Below are 19,781 nucleotides of genomic sequence, written 5' to 3' on the forward strand. Positions count from 1 at the left end.
CTTTTTGCTGGTCTATAACGTAAACAAAATGCTGTCTGAAATGATTGAAAGTCCAACATTAGACAACAGAGCGGACTGCACTTTTTATTGCTTGTTGTTGACCTGTACTGTGCAATAATTTATTTATGATGTCTACATCATATACACATAGGTACTGTCAGTATATACATGTTACATTACTTTTTTGTTTCGTCCAAGTGTTGGCATATGGGTTGTCTCCGTGGTCTCTATAAGTATACCTATCGACGACACGATATTGGTTGGTTTCTTCGTACGTCGAGTAGGAATCGAATCTGGGACAAGCCTACGACTTAACCACTTTACCTAACATTCGTGTGAGTGCTGTTTGTAGAGTAGAAATGTATGCCGGTGCAATCTTGACAAAATCCCAATGCGAAAGTTACTTTGTTATCACTTCACGCGTAATCTACGCAACCAACCTTCTTGAAATTTCGCATACATATAATTAAGAGTATGGAAAAGGACATAGGGTACCTACCAACCCGGAAAAACCTATTCCCGTGGGATTTGCAAAAACCTATAATCTATATAAGTGGCGCCAAATATAAAAACACTAGATGGCGCTGTGTATTTTAAGGTAGTGCTAAATGCTAATAAAAAAACTTGCAATGAAACACTAGATGGCGCTGTGTGTATTTTCAATGCGCTATATCCCAATTCAATTTTAACACGAAGAAAATACTGTTCCCGTGGGCCGCGGCTTTGCCCGCTTAAATTCCAGCATTTAAACGGCTAGTCCCAATCCCAAATAATATTATAAATGCGAAACTATGTTTGTCAACTCTTCACGCGTTATCTACGCAACCAGTCTGTTCTTCGCATTTGCCTTTACTATTCTAATCTGTCTGAATGCACACACAATAAGAACTAGATACTTACTACTGATACGCGATAATAACTTTCGCAGATATAACTTTAGCAGAATCAACACCGAGCAGAGATATATATTTATACTATTATATTTACTCAAAGGTTTCAAGGACTAGGTATTGCAATTATTCTAGAAAACATCATATTTAACGTTACGCAAAACAATATTTTACAATACGCTTGTGGAGTGCAACAGTTTGCGTGAATTGGCAAATATTACCTAAATTTACACACATTTTATTTCCCAATCAGTTATTCAGAATCAATATAAAAAGTAAAATAAAAGTATGCGGTAAAATCACGATAGTTTCAAACAATCAAGTTTTTTGGTTTTAGTTTTATGATGATAAATTAGTTGACTTGGTTTTCTTTTACCCCTATAGAAACATTGTAAAAACCCTGAAACATTCATTTGATTATTATATAATGGCGAGATGCAAATAAAACAAGCAGTCTTGGACAATTAATCTATTTTAATAATTAACAGACTTTTAAATACAATCTTACCTTGTGTAACATTCAATTGGTTTCGTTCAATACATATGCAAATCACACATCGGACTAACGATAAATACATAATGTAACATTGGAATAAAAGCTAAGTCTAATGCTGTAATAAATAAATCACTTTTTGATGACACAAATTGACTCGAATACATTAAAAATCTACAGCATTCTAAGCAATATACTACAGAGGAACCAAATATATATAAATAAGTATGAAAAACTTTCACATTGCCTTAATTGTCTTTCGGCTTTGTAACAAACATCTAAACGTTAATAATAACCAACCCTGTTTATAAAAAGAAATTGTTGACCGTATGTATAAGTTCATAAATTTGCCGAATTCAAAACGCGGTCTTTCCAAACTACAATACATTTGAATTACATAATTGATAATTCACAATATTGTAAATACGAGCAAATATCAACAGATAAGAAAAAAGTTAATCGTAAAAGGTTACGAATATCACTGTATGAATATCATAATAGAGTACACTTTAAAGTTAATCTACCTTATGTGCATTTAATATTAAGCAATAATCAAATGGTAACTGAATTTAAACAGCTTTACATTTGTGCAGTATACAATAAAATCAACAGCCTAATACTTAAAAGCATCCTTTAAGAATTGTCCAGTGACTTCGATCTTAAAATGTTATTTTGTATTGGCCAAAGACCGGCTTTAAAAAATCTGTTGGCACCATAAATACGATACAGCCACCTAAAATAAGTACTCAATTTACGCGATAAAATCCAACACTTATAATTTTAAAACGGCCTAACATCTTCAGACATGCAGTGCTCTCATAAAAAAGTGTTACTATGAATCATATATTTGCTTCTACATTTTCCGCGTCCCCGAATATTTTGGTATCAAGCAATATCTAAATAGTAACAGTGCACATTCACGAATCGTAAATGCCGAATGCCTATCTAAAGTAATTAGCACAGAGAGCTGAAGAAAACATATAATGTAAAAGCAAACGTATGAGGACATAGATCGGTAAGTAAAAAAAGCCTAATGCACATAATTTACCTACGCTAAAAGGAGTATGTACAGGGCTCGAGGCCCATTTCACTAATTCAAAGACTAGAGTCCTCTGACTGACATCACCACATGTGTGTCTCGCGGATCTCGCTGATGATCTGACCCGCGCGTTGCAAAGCCTGAAACAAAAACAAAAATAAGAGCCTGATTTATACTTGGTGTCATGATTTTTTTATATAACAATCACAGTTATATAGACAATCTATGAAATCTATGAATGCGTTGCATTGGGTAATAGAACCCAATACTTGCGAAATTCAAATACGAAAATAACTGCTACATGGTATAAGCTATTACTTTAACGATTTAGTTGTAAGAAATACATAGATAAATGACGAATTCATTCATCACTTCCGCACTTAAGATTTGTACTAGGCGAATAAAACCCATGTGGCGATCAATGTATAACGCAATTTCTTCATTTAGTTTTCAAGCTAAGTGTCAAAAATTTTAAAGTCACCTTAAGCATGTCGGCAGCCTCCTTCCTCCTCTGCGCGATATGTTCAGACTCATTGAGCAGACTCTCGGCTTGGTCAGACTTGTACAGGTGGGTAACCAGCTCCGATTGGAGGTTATCCTTCACGTAGTTCACTAAGAAATGCATCACCGCTTTAGGAACTGAATCCTGGATAGACTTCCGTACTATGTAGAAGTAAGATTTGATCAGTCGTTCTGAAATGGGAAACAAAGTAATGCATGTTAAGTTACCTTGCGTGGTACTCTATACGACGGTAATAATATAAATCATAGCAAATACGTCCCGTATTTGCTATGATTTTGACTGTACATTTAGCTACTAGTTAGTTTATACAATACAAATAGATTTGGAACTAAAATGTACTTTGTTTTCTGTTTATTAATGAGTGCTAAAGCACCACCAGTGGCACATTGCAGTTTGAAATAATCATAATTGTTATAATCTTTTATTTGCTTTTCTTTTTTAACATGTACCTTACGAACCGTTATTGTTTCGATTCTTCGTGATCGAAGGGTTAATGCTAATAAACTTATACAATAACACATGTATATTAAAGCTATATACGGTACACGATGTAGGTGCTCTAATGTACGAGTGGGGGTTAGCTAGCACATAGATCAAGCAAAGTCATATAAAAATAAATATTCCGTGGAGTTGCAAAAAATAATAATATAAGGGCAAGTCTCACTTGGGCGTTTTGTTAATAACAAATCAGACAACACGATAGTTTATTATTATTATTATTATTATTTATTTATTTATTACGTCCACACTCGCAAGGTTAGCGCGAATGCAATTCCGGGTGCAAAGTTTCAAACATTATGAAACACGCTTTTATGTAGCGATGTAGGAAGGCGCATTTCATACGTACGAAAAAACTATAGACAAGAGAAACGAGTACTAGAAATACACGAGAAGCGGGACAGAGTGCTAATATTATAATTTTGTTCTATATCGCGTGCCGCTTACTAGAAAAGTTTAAATAGTTGTATCTCATGTCTATAGTTATCTCGGTTTTACATGATTTGTCAATCATCGCACCCGCTGTCTGTCATCTGCGCTAGGCTTGCAGTGTGGTTGAGGCCTTAGATATTTCCATCGTGCGATTTGGACAGTGAAATAAGCCCCTGCATAAGCGCTATAGCAAGATTTGATGATAGGTGGCCGGAAGAGTAGTGAGCTATGAATTCGAGTAAGCATCGGCTGGCTATCGTGTCCTCACCAACTAAGTCACCCATTTGGTTCAAATGCATCAAACTGATGCCGTCTACAGTCTTTGCGTGTGGACTTATGGCCATCGTGTTGTCGCTCCGCCCACCTAACATCGCAACAAAATGTTAATCAATCACAGTAGTCCACTTCAAAATCCATGAACAATGAATGTCTATTGAAGGATAGCAAAGGGTACTTAAATTTGACTGAAAAGTTCAGTCAAAGAAGGGCCAATATATTTAAGGACATATAGTATCTCAAATTTGCATATAATTCTAAAATTATGTAGCAAATTGCAATTGAACATAAATAAACCACTGAATTATTTTCGTACATTTGTAATAATAACGACATTTTCCTTGTGAGGAACAATATTTTTAGTTAATTTAATTATTTATTTACATATACACCAGTTAGAATCTGTAACTTTCTTATCTCGGATCCAGTTTCTAGTGTATCATGATTTATATAGATAACTTTTTTCAGTTAAATACGTGATGGTCCTAGTGTATGGGTTGGCGCCCTCTGACGTGATCCTTCCAAACTAAAATTAGTTACTACTCCACCAAAACAATTAGGCACATGGCAAACATGGCGTCACTGTAGCTAGGGAGGGGAATATTCGAGACTCGCTGATACCTAGTATGAAACTGGTAAGTAACTATTGTGAATACAACTTAGTATGTGTATATTATAACTATACTTTATTTATTTTGGGAACAGAGAACTGTGTGTGCAAAGGAAATAATAAAACTCCTAATTGATTAAATGTACTTTATTTATTGGAATAATTTGAAAAATTGTTCTAATCAGAATCTAATTCTTCAATCCCTGACATTCTTTCAAAATCTGAATGTGATTCCAAATCACTGTCATCGCTGTCGTCATTTACATTTATGACTAACTCTCTTGCGTCTTCTAAACCTTGCTTTTCCCAGTACGCCTTCCGTAACCGGTCCACGTGATTAATTTCTTTTTTCCAATCGTCTTGCGTTATTGATTGTATGGCTTCCCTGGCTAGTTTTTCGATTTGTCTCTCTGACTGATCGACATTCTTGTCGGCGACTCTTTGTTTGACCAGGTTCCAAATGTACTCAATAGGATTGAGGTCACATTGATATGGTGGAAGTCTGAGGACTTCGTGACCGCTCTCCTCTAAAAGTTTGTCCACTAAATATTCTTTTTCCGGTCGGTTGCGAATTATAATATAATTCAACTCAGCCTTTGTCATTCGCGGGTCAAACGTAATGTTTCTCTCGCTCAGCCAATTCTGCATGTCTTGTTTACGAGCGGCCATAGTAGGAGGCTTATTTAATTGCTTGCTGTGGTAGGGCGCGTTGTCTATGACAACAATACTGTTAGGTGGCAAATTTGGAATTAGTTTTTCGGTTAACCATTTCGTGTAGTTTTCTGTGTCCATTTCGTCGTGGTAATCCCCTTTACTACTTTTACATTTGTATAATAAGTCTGCACCTTCGACGAACCCAGTCTCTCCTCCTGAAATACAAAGATATAAACATTAATAAACAGTGTAGTGACATGAACAATAGTTAAATTATTAAAGTAGAATATCACGTACGTGCAGAAATATTAATTATATGGAACCCTAATAAGACAGCTCATTGGGTATTACCTGCGTGAACGATTATCCAGCGTTGGCCAGCACTATCGTTTTTTCTTATGCCTGGGACCGTTTGACTTTGCCAACACTTGTTGACAGTGTAATGCGAGTGGACCCATGTTTCATCGGTAAAAATAACAGGTTTTTTTTCCGGGCCCAAGTCGTCGTTTTCTTTTAATCTTCTTAAGTAACGTGCACGCCACGCTGCTATTTCAGGTCTTTCTATGAGCACGTCTCGTTTTTTGGAGCACTTTTTGAATTTAAATCCCAAACTTTCTGTTATAATTTTTCGCAGGGTCTCTCTTTGACCAGGAAAGTTAAGATCTCTCTTAACAACGTTTAAAATTTTTTTCAATGTAGGCACTTCTTTGTACACGTCATAAAAGCTTTCAATTTTTGTTTTAATTGCACAAATCATGAAGTCATCAATTTCCAGCTTTTTCTTTTGTTTTCGCTTTTTCCCTGGAGTGGGTAATTTGACTGTCTCTGTTGGGGCTTCGCTTGACGTACCCGGCTGTGGTGAAAGCCTTAGTTTCTCCAAAACTTCTTTTTCCTCGTTTTTTATTCTGGCCAATGTGCGTCGACTAATGCCAGTAGCCGTACACACTCGCTTTTCCACTTGAGATATTGGAATAGCTATTCCATGCAACTTTTCTTCCTCAAAAAAATGTAATACTTTTAATATCATTGTCCTTTCGGACCCACGGATAGTTTTTTTCCTACCCATTATGAGGTTAACAAAAAATATCAACAACAAAAACAACACGGGACTTTTAAACAACACAGAATGAATTAATAACAATTATTTAACAAAAATTAACAACACAAACTCAACAAAAACCCAACTGACAACGAAAATTTTAGGAGGCGCGAAAGCACGTGGTGTAACTGCAGAGCGCGAGTACACGACTGCGCGTCACTAGGGAGAGCGCGGGGAGGTGAGACGAGGTACGGGCGCCGAAACCGCATTCCTGTCATGCGCCTAATTGTTTTGGTGGAGTAGTAATACACATACCGATGACGTCACAGTCATGCTGTTCCCGTTCAGACAACTTGCGCGAGGTGTGGCTGGGAACTTCAGGCAATAGGTTCACTGGCTTCTGAGGCGTCAGCGCTTTCTCCAGGGTGCCATTCATCTGGGCAATAAAAAATATGGGTTCGATGATTTTGATTTTTCAAATAAAATTATGTAAATTTAAATAGGTAATGACTTTGATAGTGCTATTTAAATCCATATATCCTAAACTAGTGAAGACTGTGATGAAGCTTCTTAAAAACCTCCATTAATGACGTATTAAAAGACAACTACTTACTAGAAAGTTGTGTTGCTAATCGATAGCCCACAATAGAATAGCTTTTCGATTTACTCTGTCGACATTCAAGTTAAAGCAATTTTATAGATACGATTTCTTCTATTACTATACTCTTCATAGTATTGATAACTCAGATAATTCAGTGGCAATACGAATCGATTGTAATCGATTAAAAATACAATCGATTCTTATCAATTATGGACACAATCGATTCTTATCGACTAGCGATAATTTATTCCTCGATACTATCAATATTATTGACCGCACTATCGACATTCTAGCTAATTTACAAGATCAACACTATCGATTATTCGGCCACAGTTAAAAAACCTAAAGTACTTAAAATACCTGAGGAGTGGCGGGAGATTCGTTTGACTGTGGGGACTTGTTTTCAGAGCCGTCTGTTATGGCGGCTACGTGCTGAAACCACAATTAATATTTATTTTCTATTGATGATGATGAATTGACATGCAAATTAGCTATCGAATCACGATATCGAATCACTCAATCTTAGCATGCTTTTAGATAAATATATGTCCACTAATGAATATTAACGATATTTTAATGTATCACAAATTCACTGTTAAAATAAACTACATTGGGCGTATAGAAAACAAAAATAATCATTAAAAAATAATAACAACAGATGATTAATGGATAAGGAAAAACTATTAAGTAGTAGTAAAAGAAACCAAACCTTAAGACGTCACGAATAGATAGATATCCCGATACGCAGTGAATTTATGACATTTTTGTGTGAAAGAGAGCCCACTATAATACAAAAGCTATGACTTAGGGACGATGTGAGGTTACTAATGACACCAGAGTTGGGCAAAATTTAGTTAAACTATTGATTACTAATTACGATTACATTTTTAAGTGGCCACAAACTACATCGCACGGATTTTAGGATTTTTTATTTTATTTTTATGACAGCTGGTCTGGCTCTCTGAGAGCTCTGGCTATCTGAGAGCCCTGGTTATCTGAGACACCCCGCTTCTTAATGTGACGTTAAATATTTTGCTATTAATTATATCTAGAATTTATTAAAACACCTAAATAATAATAATTAATAACTAATGTTCAAAGTTCCCGTTTAAAAATTTAAGACACATTAGATTTTGAAATAATACATCACGGAATTCAGGACCGCCCTTGGTCATTAATCATCGACCCACTTCTCCCTGCTAATGCGTGACGTAAATATATATTATATCGAAGTAAATTTTAATACCTCCATAACTTCTAACACGTCGCCAATTAAATATAATAGAAAAAAAAATTAACAGCATTTAATCGTAGTTAGTAATCGTACCATACAATATAACCTACGACCAACTCTGGCCCACACGGCATTCCATAGTCGGTGTTACCTGGTTGTATGCTTCCCATACATTTGTCAAGAATACTAGGGTGGACCCTCTTTCACCCATTTTTCGAAGAAATAGCTACAAAAAATCGGCAAACGTTAATACCGTCTATGCCATTGATTTAAAATTAAAACTATGTTTAGTTTATAACGAAATTAATAATAAATATGTAAGTTTTTATTAGTTACATAAACATTACAACAACATCGACAAATATAAACAAAAACTGAACAAGCAGTGAAATAATTATGGTTATAAAACAATTTTATAAAACGAATAAGAAATTTAACTCTGTTGTCATGCTTCTATTAAATTATATCTATCCGATAAATTGAAATATAAAAGCAAGTATCGCGGAGAAAGTACATATTATGTAAGGTGCATTCCATCTAGAAACAAAGTAATAGTGAAATTTTATTTACCTATTGTGGAATAAGGCATCATACTTTTAAGAAATGTTTAAGTCTTACACTATTGTATTGCGTAAATACCCCATATTAGTCATTAGTATTGTTGCGATAAAAAGTAATACTTTTGCTCGACATAGACCATGTCAAGATGTGATCAAATTAACGATAGATTTGCGCATTTGAGTATTAGGATTACGCACTTTAAAAAATTAAAATGGAACCCTTATAGGATCACATCATTGCTAAGACCCTTTATCTCAAGAACGTGTAGAGATGAAGTTGAGATTTATCTAAATTCATTAAATTTCTCACGAAGGAAATTACTATAGATATTAAATCCGAAAACCGTAATAAACATACATATTAAAAATGATGCCCTTTAGGTAACTTTTGCTGCGGCGCGAGTCCAATTAGCATTTGACCAGTTTTAGTCATTGTATATTTTTTGAATTTTGAGTGTGTTGACTTCAATCTAGCCTTGTGGGAATAAAAAAACGCCTATTGACATTTATACAAAAACATACCCCACGTTAGTCAGTTAGCCCAGTGACGTGCGTCGTAAAGCAATAAGATATATACTTTGAAGAGTGTGGATACCGGCGAGGGCGAGGCGCGCGGCGGCCTGCGGCAGTGCGGACTGGCGTCCTCCTCCGCGCCCAGCAGCCCCGACACCAGCGCCGCCTCGCGGTGGAAGTCCGGGTGCTTCGTGTTGATGTACGCCAGCTCGATCGCCACTAGGTTTTCCACCTAGAACGCGATATTCATAGTCAACATTAAAAAGGAAAGATGATCCTTCCATTTCTACTGCGATAATGCGACTAGAGGCGTAGATGACAAGGTCTAAATATTATAAAAAATATGTTAAACTTATGTAACGTAGATTATATCCAGATATATTTCAAGCAAGTTTTGACGTCACTATGTGTCATTTAGCAAAGCGCATGGAGCGTTTGGACGAGTTCAAGATGATCGTTCGCTTTCTAGTGCCTCTCTAGAGGGTAGATGACAAAGACAAAATATTTATTGTAAAAAATATGTTATTACCTAAGTATCAAATATATATTTCAAGCATGTTTTGATGATGAGTTTGGGTGAGTTCAAAAACGTGCAAATTTATTTTTGTCATATCTTTGAAAGTAACAATATGTTACCATGGAGTTGGTAGCAGGCAGCCTGGTGCGCAGCAGCTGCGTGACGACGTCCACGATGCGCTGGTGCAGGCGCGGGAATCGCAGCATCTCCTGCTGCACCTCCGTGCCGCAATGCTGCACTATCCGCTGCATCTCCTCGTGCACCTGTATCGTGTCACATGTATTGTTATCATCTCTCTCTGACTCATCTCTACATGTTCCCAGTTACGTTCGGGGTTGCGACGCATCTGGAAATCATACCAATTCGACGCATCTGAGCGAGGGGTCCTCCAGCCTCCGTATCTGCCGCTTGACCAGCAACTCGAACGACACCTCGGGCACGAACAGCGCCGGCCGCGGCCCCGTCGCGTTGCGGATTGCCGTCAATATGTCCATGCGCGTCAGACCTGGACATTTATGGACAACTTGGTGATGTGACCATTACATTTTTTTTCATTTATATATGCACATAATAATTTTAAATACCTACTAGACAAAAACAAAACGGTTCCAAATCTTATTTAAATTATACCTTCAATACATTGAACACAATATCACATCATGATCAAATAGTTGATCGATAATAAATTAAACTTCCAAAAATATAAATTGTATGTTCACATGCTAAAAACAATTGGCGGCAATCTTATCTGTCAATATGAAAAAAATATTTAAACTAAGAACACATTGTAATTTCTTCTTTTATAAGTGGACAGTGTGACACATTGGTAACTTTGACACCATGATAAATTCAAGCCCTTCATACAAAAATAAATGTTTCATAATGAGTCAGGCCTATACATAAATGGACAATTTGATGATGACACCCTCTACATTTACTACAATATCACTTTTCCCTTGAAAAAGAAAGTTATGTTAATGTTATGTTGGCGATTTTAACGCCATTTAATGAAGAATACATAAATATTGATCCTTCATACTGAAATAATATTAATGTTTCCTTGTATCCTAGAAATAGAAAATTCCTTACCAACTAACGGATGAATAGAATCCAGCGTTCTTCCAAAGGTCTCATGGAATATATAGCAGATCCTAGCGCCACCGCACAGTTCAGTCGTCTCAATGTTTCTAGCGGTGCCCTCTATAGTGGAGCAGTAGGCACTAGCGAACTTTGTGATGATTTGCAGCAGCGTTTGCGACTTGTCCGACACATCTTCGCCATAAGAGTTGAGTAACGATTGGAATTGAGATATCATCACGTTTACGCGGACCTAAAACAAGTTTTTAAACTTTTTTTGCATTATGTGAATTTCTAAAAAAAAATTCTAAACAGATATGTTCAGAATTTGTTTTTTATTATTCTTTGATATTTCTCAAGTTGTATAAGATGCTTGTGTATGCAATTTATGTATCATTTATTTTTATATTATGTAGTGACGCATGCCAAGCCATACATAAAAGTAAATAAAATAAAAATATTGTAATCTTAAAAGTCTAGCGCCCGAGATACCGGTAGAGCGAATAAAGTATAGATTTTCTAATCATAATAAAAATATGAAAAGCCTATTAGCGGCTTCAAAAAATATAAACGTTATAAATGTTTGTATACCTTTAGTTCCGGCAGACAATCCCTAATATGGTGCATGAGTAGTCTGTTCAATGTCTTCGCCAAATATGGCGTTCCGTTGCGAGTAGCTATGGTGGGGTACTTCCGCTGAAGATAGGTTGCCTCGTCTTTTAGCGCATCCTGTGTAGAACAATTTAATTGATGTCAATATAGTCAAGATTCCAAAATACAACCTTATAAGTACTTTTTTATGTGATCGTTTCTAGGTATCGAATCCTACTCGTGTTTCATGAAACACGAGTATTGGTGCTATGACACTATCAACAAGTTAAGCATCAAGTTAAACATCGTGAAGAAACGAAACCTGCAATCTAGTTGGTGGTTATTCACCAATTCAATGTGCGAGAGAAGGCCGTTACCACTCTATTAATGTCAGGAAATTCGTTGCCTGTGTTTCATTCCCTGTAATCACAAAAGGGTACTAAAAATACATAAATAGAGAGAGATCAGGCAGTTTAAGGTTCCGGAGTATATGATTTCCCATCACCACCTAATTTAAGAACAACTCTTGTCGGAGTTCCTTTCATTGATTTATCTCGCTATAGGTAATTGCTTCACTTCTTGATACAAATGACGCACACTTTTTTTATTTGCCTGATGTAACTTTGTTTTGGTCTTTCTGGGCCTCTTCTGCTTTACGTTCTATGATATATGTATCTAAACAAGATATCGTGTAGTAGGAGGTGACCTAACATTTAGGATATACAAGATCTTTACCCCAATGGTTTTTCTATCGATAATATCTTGCTGAGATCGGTTGACGACGCCAATGATGCCCAGTTTGACCGGGATGACGCGCCCGCACAGGATATCAATAGCATCAGTTCCTGAAATAGATTGCATGTTTCCGTAAATAATACGTCTTAAAATTTGGGCAGATCCATGCTTCTAATGTGTAAATTATAGACTAAATGCGGGGCTTCGCTCTCGTGAGAATAGAGAGAGAGAGAAACCTACGTATTAATATTTTGATAATAAGTTATTATGACGGTGTTGAATTGATAATGAAAAGCAGTAGTATCCTATTGCGTATCAGTTGACGAGACAATCGATAATTAACATAATGACAATGACTCGATACAAGCCTATTTTCCCGGTATAATGAATTAACCACATAGACATAATATAACGACTATTATAAAGACTCAAAATACAATTTCATAAATCGTCGTAAACATATGATGATATCAACTTAAGATACTAATCTTTACGTTGGTATAATTTTGACTTTCTTAATCGTGGATGTGAGACGAGTGGGATGCGAAAGGTATTATTATTATGCTTGCCGCAAACGGGACCAGTCATGGCATATATTTTGTAGAGAAAGTGAATAACAAGAATGTCATAGAGAAAGTAAATATTAGCATCAGCACTATAATTACAAATAGACAACAAAGTTAAAAGATCGACAAGAGCATTGACAACAAAATATTCAGTAACTAATTTCAAAAAGTATAAAAAAACAAACATGACTTCATTTCTAGATATCAATGCCTATTATGAATACATAAATAGCCAGTTATCAGGAATAACGTAAACTAATCTAAGGAAACTCACAGAAGGAATAAAGTAAATAGTTGTATATAGAAACCTAAATATCTATACGAACTGACAATACATAACACTCCTTTTTAGTTGTGTAAAAATATATTACCTGCATCCATGAGATCAAGTTTAGTAACAACGGCCAAAGTTCTCCTGCCATCTGGATCCACTTCCTTGGCCATCTTGATGGCTTCACTGGTAGCCATGTCTGTGTTGGCAGCAGTCACAGCCAATATAATGGAGTTGGGGTTGGAAATGTACTTGATGATGAGGTTTCTTATTTGGTTCTCAATGTCTTCTGGCTGATCACCAATTGGTATCTGATGAAGTAAAGATAGTTTTAAATGATTATTATTTTTGGCAAGTCAGGTAATATCAATACATTCAGCAGTGTATTCATTTTGCAGGTGATTGTTTTGGGATTTATTAACAATGCTTCAATGGTTTCTTATAAATCGAATGATGGGATGAGCTTACTTCTACAGAAAAGTTGGCTTTTCTGTTAAATTGAAATGAACTGAATTATGCTAAACTTAATTCTAATCAAGATAAATTTCTTATAACTTGGAATGAATAAATAAATATATTTCATTATTCATTAGCAATTAACATGACCCTCAAGGTGTTTCATGTGTCAAGCCATATAGAATACAATGGCTTATCAATAACATACCTAAAATAATTTAAGAAAAACATAATGAATTGTGATAACTTGACACTGTATAATATGACTCTCTAACCCATTAATAGTTGTTATTAGCCCTGTAAATAAGTTAAGGGCCCATTTTATGTGACATGATGGTGCTATAAAGTAGTTTCTTCTTAGTCCTTTTTTTTCTCTTTAAGTGGAAAAAGAAAGAAGCTGGCTGGAAGAAATTGCATTTGCGATTATAGTGTAGGATTATTTTGTGATTGGTGCAAGAAAGGTTCATCTATTGATTAATAATGTAGGCTCTGTGCATACAATAGATGATTTATCAAGCAGTATATAACTTACCAATTTCTAGTCCTATGTGACTCATCTTACCTTAGTTATCCCGGGGAGGTCAACTAGCGTAAGATTGACAACAGTAGTAGAATATATCTTGAGACTGATTGGCTCTGGACATATGCCTTTGTTGCTGCCGGCCATGCGGTCTGTCTCCCTCTCTATCTCTTGCCGGATCTCGTCGAAGTCTTTGAACACTTTGTCCTTTGTGTGCAGAAATTTGCCCCATTCCTCTAGATTTACTGTACCTGAGGCAATCACAAATAATATACTACTCAATTTGGAGTTTGTAAGATGACATTTATACACTGAAATTGATGAATGCTCATCCACAGTGTGACAGAAAAAAACGTTGATATAAATAAAAAATAAGCACATTCTATTAGACAGCACATTATATTAGACCTATAAATTATTAGGTGTATTGATGAGTATTGAATGGATCATCCAAACCACATGACAAAAGTAAAATGAATAGCATGAAAAAAATACAATACACATACTACACAGTAAACACAAACCTTTGGAAAACATTGTTTGAGAAAGTTGAGCAATTTTTGGGTTTTATTATGATCTGTGCTCTTGGCTCATAACACTATCATAGATATATAATAAAAATAACTTAATATCACTACTCTACTAAATAAAAAACAGGAAAATCATTGTAACAAATAAAAAAAACTATTTATAAACTAAACATAGTATTAAATAAATAATAAATGTTACAAGACAAAAACTTTTTATACTGTGGACCTACCTGACCTTTTACCTAAAATTCAATGAAATTTTACATTGTATTTAAAGAGTGTGTAATTATTGTAGAAGAAAAAAAATATATATCAGAAAAATAATAGAAACAAAAAAGATTGCAGGTCAATGTCAGTCTATACATAGAGATATCAGCACAGCAAAGCATTACATGCCTCAGAAACTGAACAGAGATCAATGAGCCATTAATAACAACAATGACATTGAAATTCAGACTTATGTTTGTTAGCTCAGTTGTGGGTGGATACTACCTGATGAGATATGAGAAAAGTATGTTTTGATTTGGTTTCATCTATGGAAACAAAAATATAGCAAAAGTGCAACCTTCATAAATTTCCCTTTAGAACAATGATTATTAAGATGTTTGGATTTTCATGTTAAATTTTATTACAGTTTAATATTAGTAGTAGATCTTTGTGTTAATTTAAAACTACAATAAAACAAACCCTTTAAAAAATGAAATAAATAGATGAAACATATGAATCCTTTGCTAATATACTGTTATTTCTCTTTATTGACAAAAGATTGTTATTGCAACATGGCATCTTTTAATAATAATGAACCTTATCAGTGATTATCATCAATATTAGATTAACCTTATTAGAATAAAAAAAATATTTAATTATCTGGTCATTATTACATTAGTTATGTTTAATTACTAGATTTCTTATAGTTATTATGCTTATAATAATATGTATCTATTACTGTAGTTTCAATGGGTCTGAAATGGACAAAACCTCCTCATCCATCTCCATGTTGAACATAGCCATTAACTATTAAGTTTCTGTACAGTCTGATCAGACTGCAATCCTTGTTCAATTGTCTTTATTATCTTCTGGCTCTAAAGGTTAAATAGTGTTTGACAGTTGTGTCTGAGCAGAAGGACTAACCAATACATTTTTAAGTAATCTTCAGCAAATTCTAAAAAGTAAGTAAAGTAGCAAAGTAAAAAAACTTTATAAACTAACCTTCTTCAGCTGAACGGTGTTCCTTGCTGTCTTTAGGACTATATACTAGCTGTAAGACTAAAGGACGCCGTGTCACAATTCCTGGACCCCGTGGCAGGAATGATCGGCCCACGAGGCTCTCAATCACAGAACTCTTTCCAGAACTCTAAAGTGGGAAATCACAATATGATAGCATTCATGAAATTTACGAGCATTCAAATGTTCAATTGATGATTTTGATAACATCATGTTCATAAAATTATAGTCAACAAGACTTGGATAATGTGTTTCTTCTAACTCATACATACACATGTAACATTGATTTAATTACCGAAATATGGGAGACCTTTATATGATGGTCAGGGGCAGGGTCACTGACAGGGATAGTATATTTGACTGAATTGGGGACAAAGAACTCTAGTGACACCTTTACATAACCATTACACTAAAACACGTTGCACATAAAAAGTGTTGGACACACAATATCAATTCCGTTGGATATGCTCTTGACAGTAAGAAAATAATAAATATTTTATCAATTTACCTGAGTTCCTAAAACTATTATTTGAGGTAATTGGATGGCATCAGCTCCAACAGTGTTAAATACGTCTTGTAATTTGTTTATCACTGGTATGAGTGCTTCCATATTTGGCTTTTAAATAACAACGACAAAACACCAATAATTTAATAAATTCACTGAGTCTTGACTAAAAAGATGATGGATATTATTTTTAAAATCAAAACAGAAGAACCAACCGGTAAAAGTCGGCCATATTGATTTATTTTGATAATAATGGCGGATGTCATAGACAAAAAACTAAAAAGGGTGTGTTTACACTTTTGATTCGATCGATTGCAATATTCCTATTTATTAGACCAACAAAACAATAAAAATGAAAAAAAAAGATACCAGACTGTCAAATTAGTGACAGTGACATAACAGATCTAGTTCTAGTATATGTAAAAAGATCTTTGTATTTACCGAATTATTTTATTTTTGAAAATTATAAAATATTTATTCCTTACGTTTCTGTCTAAAATATTAATTATTGTTTTTCCAACATGCTACAACTCGAGGTAAGTTCTCGTTCACTGCAGTTCACTGAGGCCGGTCTGAGATAAGTATTTACAGTATTTTATCAATCGTTTGCAGGATAATGAAGTGGATTCAAGGAGATATACTACTAATTCGAATTCTATTCAGTTTGGACCTTGGCACATTTCATACGATGTAAGCTGTATTCTTCCCAGCGTGTGTTCCACAAAGGTTGTGTGTGAACGAGATGATGATCAATTTTGCCAGTTTTGTTTGTAAGTAGAATTTTAATTACCACCTTATTAGAAAACTTCAGACCACGTAATATTTAAAAACCTTTATGGCATAAGCACAACACACAATCTCACCTGAGCCTTTTCCCTGTTGCCTCAGCAGCTGCAAAGTTATGGAACCCAGCGTCCGCTTTTCATTTTTTACTTCTCCACTCACACATTTCTTGGCATCATCTGGCATGGCATTAGCTGTGTTAAGTGTATTATATCAATCAATCTTACGTTGTAGGGTATATAGGTTTTATTCCAGTCATCAAATTTCATCATCAGACACAAATAAGACACAAATAATAGAAAGCAAGAAATAAAATAATAAACAAGACATTAAGTACGAGTTTTCTTTAGCCTACTAGCCTTTGGTTTACCCTATGCTTAAAAAGAAATAAAACTATAAAATTCATATTTCACAGATACTGTAAAGAGCTGCAGATACCACATTTCCCAGACATGGTTTTCCCTAAGAATATTTTACGTTTAAGTCATACAAGTGGTGCTGTCATAAATTTTAACCCTCTCGATGCATTAAGGGGTGTAGCCAACACAGTGGAGGCTATTGAAGTAGCTTGTGCTGAAGCATGGCAGGAAGCCCGGTAATTATGTTTTGATTATGTACCATTCATTTTACTTTCGTATTATTCTGAAATGATTTATATACTACTATTGAACTATATTGATATATACTATAACTATATGGAGTCAGTGCATGAGATAACCATTATTGTAGTGCCAAATATCAGTACTTTGGTAATTGTGGAAAGCGACATATTGTGAAGAAGGCAACTTAATCATCACTTTAATATAATAGAAAATAAAATTCTTCTGCCATATGGCAAAAGTAGTGAAAATTATTTATTAGCAGACGGATACATAAACTCGTAAGAAAGACCTTGTCACAGGTAGTTTTCCTAGATATAACAACTGAAAAATGCTACTGAAATTGAATTTGTCATTAAATATTTTTTGTTTGCTACTTAAGTCCAGATGCGGAAAAGAAAAAAAGGAATTTTGACTGGACATTTTCCACTGAGTACAAAGGCACACTCACAGAAAATATTGTTGTAGAAGCGACAAATGAAGAGATCGACTACAATATGTTGAAACAGAAAGAGCAAATACTTTTTTACCATGATCTTACGTTGTTTGAAGATGAGCTCCATGATCATGGAATATCCAAGTTGTCAGTTAAAATTGTGAGTACTTACCACCTGCTTTCTTTTTTGAAGTGTAAAAATACTGACAAAGCTTCAAAGGCATCATTGTTGACAACTGGCATTTAGCATTAGTACCATTTGTATCTATAATAATAAATCAATCAATATATATAAAACTCTTCAGTTATTGAGTGACTGACTGACTGACTGACTGACTGACTGAAAGAAAACATACAGCCGAAAAAGTTGAAGTCAGTGACTAGAAAATTCGGATTTAAGTTGTTTACAACAAATTAATGAATACATGTTTCAGATTATTCTGAAAATTAATCTTCAACCCCTTTAAAAGGGGGGGAAATATTGTATAGGACTTAATACAATTTTCAAGATAAAAAGCTGAAAATTGGTAAACATACTCTTTGTAGTAAATCGCACCTCACACCAATAAATAACTTGAAATGTTAAGTAAGAGGAACAAGAAGAAAATATAATAATGCATTATCTACATTTTGAAAATTGCATCTCTAGGGGAATGATGTAGGGGTGGAAAATTTAAATGAAACTTCATTATTTTTGAAGAAAGACCCATAAAATGTTTAATTTACGTTTGTGGTTCATAAAAAACCGGAACGTAACACGTCAAAATGGAAAATGGGACGACATGCGTCGGAGAAAGCGAAATAATGTAATTTCTATTATTATTTCAGAGGGTGATGCCATCATGCTGGTACATTTTGATGAGGTATTTCTTAAGAGTTGATGACGTATTGGTGCGATCACACGAAACACGTATGTTCCATGTTCGTGATTCAAGCTACGTCCTCAGAGAATACACTGCAAAGGAATCATTGGCAAAAGACTTGAACGTAAGTATAGTTCCTAATTTTCAAAACCCAAGTTTAAGCTAACTTTCTTGATATTTCTCATTAATATCTCAAAAAAAAAAAAAAAGATTTGTATGTTAGCATTCTATTCACACACGGCGCCTGGCGGCCCCGCAGCACCTTACTATTTAGATGCGCGATAGCGCAATGTATATGTGTGACGTCGGTCCGCGTCCCAGCTGCCCGGCATCGTGTTAGAATCACCTAACAAAATTAAAATCTACATTTGATAGCTAACTACTTATATATTTTTTAGTTTCTGTCATATAATATTAAAATAAAGAAACAAACCACATTCAAATCAGTCGCCTATATCGTATTTCACTAATATTCTTTTTTTTTTTCAGATTCCTACCACTCATATGAAAGAAGCAGATGACGTCATCCCACACCTGCCTGTGAAATCAAAAAATACTGAAAAATTGATAATTAATTTTTAGCAACTACAACTTCGATCTCTTAAACTACCTATAATTATAGAATCAATTAAGTAATCTAAATATAAATAAAAGTGGTTGTAAAGTAATTACTGAATACAAATTACACATTAAACAAAATTTGAAATAACTGATAGTTAACTATTATTTCTGGTTCCTGGTTATTT

The 19,781-nt window shown here is 34.7% G+C and overlaps 3 protein-coding genes across 10 annotated transcripts; 1 reads left to right on the top strand and 2 right to left on the bottom strand.

The window, feature by feature from the left end:
* Positions 1 to 1,344: 1,344 nt before the first annotated feature.
* On the bottom strand, positions 1,345 to 16,604 carry Drp1 (Dynamin related protein 1). Of its 8 annotated transcripts, none has more exons than XM_053744379.2 (15): positions 16,358 to 16,604; positions 15,835 to 15,979; positions 14,138 to 14,346; positions 13,220 to 13,430; positions 12,283 to 12,392; positions 11,548 to 11,685; positions 10,969 to 11,209; positions 10,239 to 10,384; positions 9,999 to 10,142; positions 9,445 to 9,594; positions 7,416 to 7,487; positions 6,770 to 6,890; positions 4,144 to 4,239; positions 2,904 to 3,115; positions 1,345 to 2,562 (listed from the first exon to the last, which is right to left on the bottom strand). In XM_053744379.2, exons 1-15 carry the CDS (start codon positions 16,457 to 16,459, stop codon positions 2,506 to 2,508), a joined length of 2,154 nt encoding a protein of 717 aa, XP_053600354.1. In that variant the 5' UTR covers positions 16,460 to 16,604; the 3' UTR covers positions 1,345 to 2,505. The 8 variants fall into 8 exon arrangements, with proteins under 8 accessions (XP_053600354.1, XP_053600353.1, XP_053600362.1 ...); XM_053744378.2 differs by having other exon boundaries at positions 9,427 to 9,594; XM_053744387.2 differs by lacking the exon at positions 4,144 to 4,239 and adding an exon at positions 8,441 to 8,515 and having other exon boundaries at positions 9,427 to 9,594.
* LOC128669499 (uncharacterized) lies at positions 4,852 to 6,762 on the bottom strand. Its single transcript, XM_053744390.2, has 2 exons — positions 5,767 to 6,762; positions 4,852 to 5,630 (listed from the first exon to the last, which is right to left on the bottom strand). The coding sequence occupies exons 1-2, from the start codon at positions 6,479 to 6,481 to the stop codon at positions 4,939 to 4,941; spliced, it is 1,407 nt and encodes a 468-aa protein (XP_053600365.1). The 5' UTR covers positions 6,482 to 6,762; the 3' UTR covers positions 4,852 to 4,938.
* Positions 16,605 to 16,732: 128 nt separating the features above from the next.
* Positions 16,733 to 19,745, top strand: LOC128669500 (uncharacterized protein). The gene is made up of 6 exons (XM_053744391.1): positions 16,733 to 16,890; positions 16,967 to 17,124; positions 17,553 to 17,732; positions 18,119 to 18,332; positions 19,001 to 19,159; positions 19,525 to 19,745. Exons 1-6 carry the CDS (start codon positions 16,876 to 16,878, stop codon positions 19,615 to 19,617), a joined length of 819 nt encoding a protein of 272 aa, XP_053600366.1. The 5' UTR covers positions 16,733 to 16,875; the 3' UTR covers positions 19,618 to 19,745.
* The last annotated feature ends 36 nt before the right edge of the window (positions 19,746 to 19,781 follow it).

This window comes from Plodia interpunctella, chromosome 4 (assembly GCF_027563975.2).
Source record: "Plodia interpunctella isolate USDA-ARS_2022_Savannah chromosome 4, ilPloInte3.2, whole genome shotgun sequence".
In the NCBI taxonomy this organism is placed as follows: domain Eukaryota; kingdom Metazoa; phylum Arthropoda; class Insecta; order Lepidoptera; family Pyralidae; genus Plodia; species Plodia interpunctella.

Excerpts from the sequence above, each read along its gene's own strand:
- LOC128669499 (XM_053744390.2), bottom strand. The coding sequence starts at position 6,481 with ATGGGTAGGAAAAAAACTATCCGTGGGTCCGAAAGGACAATGATATTA. Across the intron at positions 5,631-5,766 it reads CTGGATAATCGTTCACGCAG|GAGGAGAGACTGGGTTCGTC; the intron begins GTAATACCCAAT and ends TTTGTATTTCAG.
- Drp1 (XM_053744378.2), bottom strand. The coding sequence starts at position 16,459 with ATGGAAGCACTCATACCAGTGATAAACAAATTACAAGACGTATTTAAC. Across the intron at positions 11,686-12,282 it reads TCGATAGAAAAACCATTGGG|GATGCGCTAAAAGACGAGGC; the intron begins GTAAAGATCTTG and ends TGTTCTACACAG. Across the intron at positions 10,143-10,238 it reads CGCTCAGATGCGTCGAATTG|GTGCACGAGGAGATGCAGCG; the intron begins GTATGATTTCCA and ends GACACGATACAG.
- LOC128669500 (XM_053744391.1), top strand. Across the intron at positions 17,125-17,552 it reads CAATTTTGCCAGTTTTGTTT|ATACTGTAAAGAGCTGCAGA; the intron begins GTAAGTAGAATT and ends CATATTTCACAG. Across the intron at positions 19,160-19,524 it reads CATTGGCAAAAGACTTGAAC|ATTCCTACCACTCATATGAA; the intron begins GTAAGTATAGTT and ends TTTTTTTTTCAG.